Genomic DNA, 8,482 nt, shown 5'->3' with positions numbered 1-8,482 from the left:
ATTAAGTTCAACGGAAATCATAAACATCACAGAAGTAGGCTGCTCGGCGTGTGGCGCACTTAGGTACGAGGCTAAGGCTCAGCTTGGCAACCCGTTAGGTTCGCGTTGGGTTTGGGCGGCTCGGCTAAGGCTTGGGCCCTTGAAGGTTGAAGTGGCACGGTTTGGGCCATGGCCTTGGCGTAGTGGGCCTTGCCGAGGGTAGCTGCCATGGTGGCCACTGTGGTTGTTGCCATGGTGGCCACTGTGGTTGTTTCCACGGTGGTGCCCCTTGGTGGTGGTGGTGCTCCGTTCATCGTTGTGTTGAGCCTTGTAGATCGCCGCGGTCCTAACCCTTAAACATTGGAATTTCCATTCATCGAGATTTCTGAATCTCTTGCCATTATACTTTTCTTTTATGTTTTATTGAAGAATTTTTAGAAATAAAAACTCCAAGAATAGGAACATACGAAAAATCTACAAATGAACAAGAAAACGAAAAACCTTGGATGCTAGAGTCTTCTACGAGTGTGTGACTCAACTCTCAATGAAAGCACCAATTTATGGATGCAAATTTCCGCCTTCTTCTTCTTAGACAAAATTGCACCTACAAAACAAATATCACCTTAGGTCAAGACCAAGAGCCTCACGCACCCAGGATGATTTTTTTTTTGGGGGGGGGGGGGGGCGGGAAGCTTTGGCCGAAGAACCTTCGATGCCAAAATTAGAATTTTGAGGGAAAAGTGTTTGGAGAATTTAGAGAATTTTGTAAGAGAGTTGGAATTGAGTTTTGAAGAAAATGAGGTATAATTTATAAGGATATGGCCGGCCACTTGGATGGTTTTTTGGTGTGATTTATAATTTGTTAGCTAATTAATAAATTAATTGAGTAATAAATCAATTAATTAGATAATTAATATAATTTAAAATGAATGATTTGGGGTTACCTTGTAGAGAAAATTTGATGAGGATGGATGAAATAGGTTTTGAATAATTACCTATTTTGAGCACTTTTGACCTTGATTGAGTCATGATTGTCCACTGCTCGTGCGTAGGAATTCTGGTATTCCTCGAGGGTAATTTTATCCTTTTCACTCTAGAATCCACATATCACCTTCATATTTTTCTTGAGTATTTTTTGCTCCATATGATTCATTGTATCAAATCTAGCAATGATTTACAAATTAAAAGTCACGTGCTAATTTGAGGGCTGACTTTTTGGTTTAATTAAAAAATTAGTGGAGTAGATATCTACTATTCTATTTGCTGCTACGTACAACACGGCAAAGGTAGACAAGAACATTGTGGAAAAAAGAATTATGAAAACCATTCAAACGTGGTTTCAAATTCAGCATATACGCGTGTGTTTTCTGCAAAGATTGAAGAACCATTCAACAATCCACATCCATGTTATAATTTAGGATCATCAGTAAGATTTACTATGCGAACCTAAAGATAACAAGCTAAGATGGAAGTTAGACCAGTTTGTTCACTGTGTCTGACTTGTATCTTTGTATCCTAATTCAAATCTCTTCAGTTAATTAAAATTGAGTTAGAAACTATGGTCAAGGGTATAAATTTTTCCGCATATCTCATAAATAAGCACAAATTGGCTGGCTAGAACAGTGAACCAGTGATTAAGACAAACCCTAACCGGCCTTTGAATCTAGGGACAAGTTTTAGTTCACGCATGTTATGCATGGTCCTATGGGTCTGGGTAAGTTTCTCATGCAATGGGTCAACAAATCAACAGCATGGGACTTAACCAAGTATCAAGCGTGTGGCTGTTCTTAATTTGAAACCATGAATTGATGATAACTCCAGAGTTTCTTAAATATTAAGTGCCTCATGATTATACCCGTTTAAAATATAATTAACTAGGTAGAAGCTAAGCAAAGCACTAAAAATGAAGAGAGAGGGGCTTTCACACACTATTTTAGGTTCTCACACGCTCCTTTTGATTTTTAGCCATCCAATTGAATAATTTAAAAGAAAATAACGGTCTAAATTAAATAGAAGCATGTTAGAGGCTAAAAAGGATGTGTTTATTATTTTACAAATAAAAATTCATCATTCCTTAGTACTTATATATTTTGCAAAATAAAAATAAGAAATAAGGATATGGAGGCACTGAAGAGAGTTAAAAGGTGAAATAAAACTATTTTGAACGTTCCTTGGCGCACTGGTTTACATATATATCCATTATTTTGGGGTACTGGTTTAAAAATTCTTCTTTGGTTAAGGGATCTCTTAAATAAACTTTTTTTTGGAGGACAATCTCTTAAATAAACTTATTTGAGGATCTTTTTGCAGAATGATCCAACCATACATCATTCGGTTTTTTTCTCAAAGACTATCACTACCGAAATTCACCTAAATCCAATACCATTTGACCGTTGAATTAAATGGTAATCATATTAGTTTGTCTTTGAAAAATTATATTAGTCTATTTTCTACACTACAATTGAATGTATTAATAATTTTGAATTTATTTAATTTTTTTTTTAAGAACAATCTATAAATAAAAAACGTTATGTAATAAAGATCAAAAGGTGTCCCTTAAATAAAATATTTAAGAAATCCCTCAAGGGACTGCTGGTTCACATATTTATTTATTTATTTACTGTTTGCAAACCCAACAATGGAATTTCTTTAACGAAAGAAAAAAAACCTAACAATGGAATAAGACATTCCACATGAATATTCATTCCATTTCCGTTTTAAGAATCATTCTTGATTCTAATAATTAAACATGTTGCAAGTTAATTAAAAGTGGATAAATTAGGTTATCATTTTTTTTAAATGAGACAACTAGTGGCAAGTCACGGTTATCCACTTATTCTGATATAAATTAGGTTATCATTCTTTGTTTTTTTATTTATAAATTAACTTTTTTCATGTCATTATTTGAATATTAAATTATTTACATGTCATCATATGTACATTTTAAATTGTTAAGCTTATTAATCATTTCCAAAGGCAACTGTTATTAGCACTCGAAAAATCTCATTCTACATTCCTCACAAGTGTATTTTTCTTTCTAATTATAGAAAGTTTGGAAATTTGTATTCTTTTTTTTTTTTTTTGCTGAATGTACCCATGTTAATTGCATGTATTTATTTTATGTTTCAAAATATATTAATAGTTATTTCTTAAAATATATTAATAATTATGTGGGTACATTATCTTTTTGCTAGAAATATGTGAAGACTATTATTGATTTTTAAGTAATTATTATATTATAGCAATATTATTTGAATTTGTTTAAATTTCATTATTTGTGAGATATTGAATGCATAAATGCAGAAGTTAAGTGTCACATCCCGGCCCTGGGGGACCACTTCCTGGGCCCGCTCCACCACCGTAGCACGATATTGTCCGCTTTGGGCCCTGACCACGCCCTCACGGTTTTGTTTTTGGGAACTCACACGAGAACTTCCCTATGGGTCACCCATCCTGGGAATGCTCTCGCACGCTACTTGCTTAACTTCGGAGTTCCCATGGAACCCGAAGCCAGTGAGCTCCCAAAAGGCCTCGTGCTAGGTAAGGATGGGAATATACATATAAGGATCACAATCCACCCCCCTTAGGGGCCCGACATCCTCGTTGGCACACACGCAGCCAGGGTTAGGCTCTGATACCAATCCCAACCGAGATCAGGGCATGCTGGCCGTCATAGTTTTATTTTTGGGAACTCACACGAGAACTTCCCGATGGGTCACCCATCCTTGAAATGCTCTTGCACGCTACTCGCTTAACTTCGGAGTTCCGATGGAACCCGAAGCCAGTGAGCTCCCAAAAGGCCTCGTGCTAGGTAAGGATGAGAATATACATATAAGGATCACTTCCCTAGGCGATGTGGGATGTCACATTAAATCCCTTAAATGATGTTAGAGATCTCGATCAAACTATTTAAATAAACAATGTTTCATTCTAACAATTAGGTTGAATAGAGACCAGAATCAAAATGATTATTAACAAAACATGTATGTGTAGACATGTAAATTTTGTTGCATACAAAAGATGCATCACCAAGCTCCACGTGGCATATGACTCATCACAAATGGACAAGTCATCAATGACATGTTGCACAAGTCAAGCAAAAGAAGCAGAAAACTTCCCCAAAATGTGGCAAAGGGGAGAAATCTCCCTTAAATTCAGCAAAAGGATCCAAATTGATCCTAAAACCGGAAAGAAAGTTAAAGCATCTTCATAGAACAAGCGAGAATTGAAGATTGGCTCTTAAATTTGACCAAGCAAGGGAATTAAGATACATAACGTACCTAAATTCTCCCATGGATGAATTAGGACATAAATCAAAGCCAAATCCATCTAAAGGCAAGTTTTGAAAAGCCTATAATTACAAGGAAAAATCTCTACACTGAAGAACCTTTGCTAAACCTTTGAAGACTAATATGTTGCCAAAGCTCTCTTCGAAGAACATTCAACCAAAGCCGAATCTTTCTCTCGACCAAAGCCTAAGCACTTCCTTGAAGAATCAACAAGCACTCGTGCTAATTCCTTCAAGGCATTGTTGTAATCTTATAAACTTGTAGCAATGTTCGTTTCAAGATCAAGTCGCCAAGACCCTTGAAGCAACACAATCCCGCATCAAACACTATCTTTACAGCACCCATGAGGTGAAGATCATCCACGCGTTGTTTTCAAGCTCAAAACTTGAAGCAATCGTTCAACCGTTCGTCAGAGGAAGATTGTAAACAGAGATTGTAACATACAAATTCAAATCAATACAAATCTACTTTGTACTCGTGTTCTCGTTTCATTCGTTATAGAATTTTCATGTTTATAGTATGTATCTGTAAACAAAATCTTTTGTAGTTTTTGCACTCCGTTTGGGTATCTCTCTTGGTCCAAACGATGCGATTCAATCTTCAACATGAGTCATCCATAGACCATAGCTAATCTAAACCCTCACCTCTCCTAACCCTAAAATCAAAGATGTTGTCGGAATTAAAATTCAGATATTAAGAAGTAACTAAAAAACCATTTGTCGGCACACAATTTAAGGGATTTAGGTATGATCACGTGCAATTGAAGGTATTTTGTAGATGGGTAATGTTAAAAAACTAAATTTGTAGATAAAATTTGTAAATTAAATTATGTATCATCAATAGAAATTAACACATTTATTAACGTTTAAGTAATAATTCAATCATCAACTTTCATATCATATAGTTTACAAAATTAATTTACGAATTTGATCTCCCTAACATTATCCTTTGTTTATATATATACTAGCTGGCAATCTCCACGCATTATATGCATGTGCTTGTATGAAAAATAAAAGTATGGCTGAGTGAGGGACATCTAAATTTAAAATTAAAAAAAAAAATATATATATATATATATATATATAGAGAGAGAGAGAGAGAGAGAGAGAGAGAGGACGGAATGGATTCCAGTTTTCCTCTTAAATTTACAAAGATTAAATTTTACACGAAAAGTATAAAATAATAATAAAAAATAATCTTCCACAACATACTCCCACTTCTTTCTCTGTGTTATCTCATAGATAATGGTATTATCTATGTATTAGTTACACCTTACTTTCATGACCGAAAAACCGAATTTAAGGTAACATAAAGTGCACCACAGAAAAATGAAAACGATCTGGTTAAAGTAACTTTGAAAAGAACAATTAATCACGTACCAAAAGATAGAGCTTGTCAAAGCCGTCATAACTGACCACCGGCATGCTCAAATCTAAAAGAAAACAAGGAAAGACTTTATCCAAGTCAACTTCATCCCTTCCCTCTCATATAATAACCCCCAACACCCTTTCTCTCCCGTCGTCCATTACCTAAAAGCCAACTACCTTCCTAAATCCTAATTCCTTAACTATCATCTCACTCCATCCAATCATATGGGCAATGCAGTTTCTCCCTGCTTTCAGCAAAAAACAAACTCAGTTGTGAAAGTAATATTTTCAGAAGGCAGCACCACAAGATTCCTCAAAGGAAACCACATCGCTGGAGAGATCATGTTCGAGTTCCCTGACCAAATGGTTTGCCACGCAGACTCTTTCTTCATCGGCCGCCCGGTTCCTGCCTTAGCCATCAACGACGAGCTCATGCTTGGCCAGACCTATTTCGTTCTTCCGATTGATCGTTTCGCATGCAGCGTCCTCTCAGCCTCGACCCTCGCCGCCCTAGGCTCATCGTCGAGGCCCAACAAGAAGGCAGCTCCTATCAATTTCGGGGAGTGCCCGTTTGAGTACATAAAGGATTCAAACGGAAAGGTCTTGATCAAGGTGGTGCCAGAGTTCATAGCAAGGCTAATTGCAAGAAGTCACAAGGAAATTGATGGGTCGTCTGAGGCTGATAGTTCTGTAAATACTACTTTTCTTTGTAGCACACCTGAGCTGCAAAAGCACTATGAACAACTCGTTGTGTCTAAAGAGCAATTATGGTCGCCTAAGCTTGAAACCATTTCTGAGTATAAGGTTAGGTTTTCACCATGCAAATATATAGGGCTGGAGTGGAAAGAAAAAGAGCAGGAAGTCATCTAGTTAATTTCCTTTTTGTTTTTATACAATTTAATTGAATTTTGTATCAAGGAAAAGTTAATTTGTAAATTTACTATACTAGTAGCTAATTAAGGGCATAAGAAGAAAGAAAGGTTTGCTAATTGTACGTATTGTTTTCTTGATTATTATATATATGTATTTGTGACTAGTACAAAATTTAATTTTTGTTAAAGTAAAATAGTAAAATAGTTTTTTCTTTTTATTATAAGAGATATTCGTAGTCTAAGCTACAATAAAAAAAATAAAAATAAAAAATAAAAAAAGAGGAGATTTTGAATCTGGGATATAGTAGATTAAAGAGAAATGCTAATTCCAGAGCAATCCACCATTTGCTTCTTTTTCTATTAGAGCATTGCCCTTTTAGTTGCATAAATCTTTGTTTAAATTGGTTCATCCTTATATTTGGTCATGTACTAGTCGCTATATAACTTTATTGTAATTGTGGTAACTAAATTTCATTGGTTTCAAATGAGATGCCACATGTGTATGAAAGCAGATCTAGTGAACCTAGATTTGAAAAAGAGTACTTAAGTTCTCAAAATAACTAAAAAGTGTATCGTGTCTAAATCTAATTGGGGTTAGAATTTCGCCAATACTCAACCCTTGCATGCGTTTGTTGATTATTAAACATAAGAGGGGATGCCTCCCCGTAAATCACGCTTAGTAGAGGTGACACCTCTGCAAAAGTTGGCGTGCGAATCCTTCATGTGATGGGCTCATGCAAAATGATACGATAGGCCACCCTCATTCAGCAGAATTGGTGGGCGATGCAAATTGTACGTATTGTTTTCTTTCTTTCTCTCCATACGTATTCGTGAGTGCAACAAAATTTAGTTGTTATCAAAGTAAAATTGCTTATATTCTTTTTATTACTAGTAATATTTTTATTCTAAGCTCGATCAAGAGAATGGAAAATTGTAATATAATAGTTTAAAGTGAAAGACGAATCCACCATCATTCGCTTCTTTTGTATTAGAATTAAAATTTCTTTTTTCAGTTGCATAATATCTTTTTTTAACTAGTTCATCCCTATATTTGGTCATGCATCCACATCAAAGTTTATTGTAATTTTGTATAGTCCAACTTTAGAATGAACATTTGTCTGTATATCTTGATTCATATATAATGTGATTATATTATATTGTCGTCAATAAAAATTATTAATATGTTGTTGATACATTTTCGACCATATTAACATAGTAACAATGCACGTCCGTCATTATGCATAAAGAATTTTGATGTAGTTTGTATTTTTATATGTCTTAGGAAAGACTATAAAGTTTTTCATATGCATATGAATGAATATATACTGTATGATACTGTTAAAAATGGTCTGCTAGGTATCCCATGAGCAAATAGAAAAGTAAAATAAAATATACATGTGAGTTTAAGATAAAAGAATATGGGTTGGACTTCTTGTCCACCAAAACCCATTATACGAATACCTTCGGGGTCAAGCCAAATTAGCTTGAGCGGCCGCAAGGCAAGGGAGATGAATCCTGATTCGACTTACCTAACCCAAACCGCCAAATCTAGTTGGATTTGGTATTCAATTCATCTTACAGATTGAGGGAGCAATAAAGCTCTTTGACCCAAGATTCTTTCATAGTTTTAAGTTATACCTAAACTTGTTTGACAACTTATCAACACACGGTATGCAACAGTCTCCTAAACCTGAGCACATCGGTTTGAACTTGATACAGATTTCTGACTTGACAGTCAGAAATGTTCATTAGTCAGCAGTTATTTTGCCCTCAAGGTTTGTTCCTCTTGTAATCGTACATCTAAAGAGAGAAAAATAATAATGCTTATGCAACTGGTATTTTCATTAAAATCAACCGTATTTAAGGATTTCTTGCAGTGGTGGTTTTGGTGGGGCGCCCGGAAGGTGGGGAGGGTGAAGGGAAGTGTTCAGCCGCACAGAGCTCAAAAATACTTGTGTTATCCAATATATACAGC

At 35.4% G+C, this 8,482-nt stretch overlaps 1 protein-coding gene across 1 annotated transcript; it reads left to right on the top strand.

Annotated features, from left to right (window-relative positions):
* The first annotated feature begins 5,782 nt into the window (after positions 1 to 5,782).
* On the top strand, positions 5,783 to 7,471 carry LOC137716591 (uncharacterized). Its single transcript, XM_068456038.1, has one exon. It carries the CDS (start codon positions 5,861 to 5,863, stop codon positions 6,503 to 6,505), a length of 645 nt encoding a protein of 214 aa, XP_068312139.1. The 5' UTR covers positions 5,783 to 5,860; the 3' UTR covers positions 6,506 to 7,471.
* The last annotated feature ends 1,011 nt before the right edge of the window (positions 7,472 to 8,482 follow it).

This window comes from Pyrus communis, chromosome 14 (genome assembly GCF_963583255.1).
Source record: "Pyrus communis chromosome 14, drPyrComm1.1, whole genome shotgun sequence".
In the NCBI taxonomy this organism is placed as follows: domain Eukaryota; kingdom Viridiplantae; phylum Streptophyta; class Magnoliopsida; order Rosales; family Rosaceae; genus Pyrus; species Pyrus communis.
Note: the sequence above shows the minus strand (reverse complement) of the source record. Positions and strands in the feature narration are given on the sequence as shown.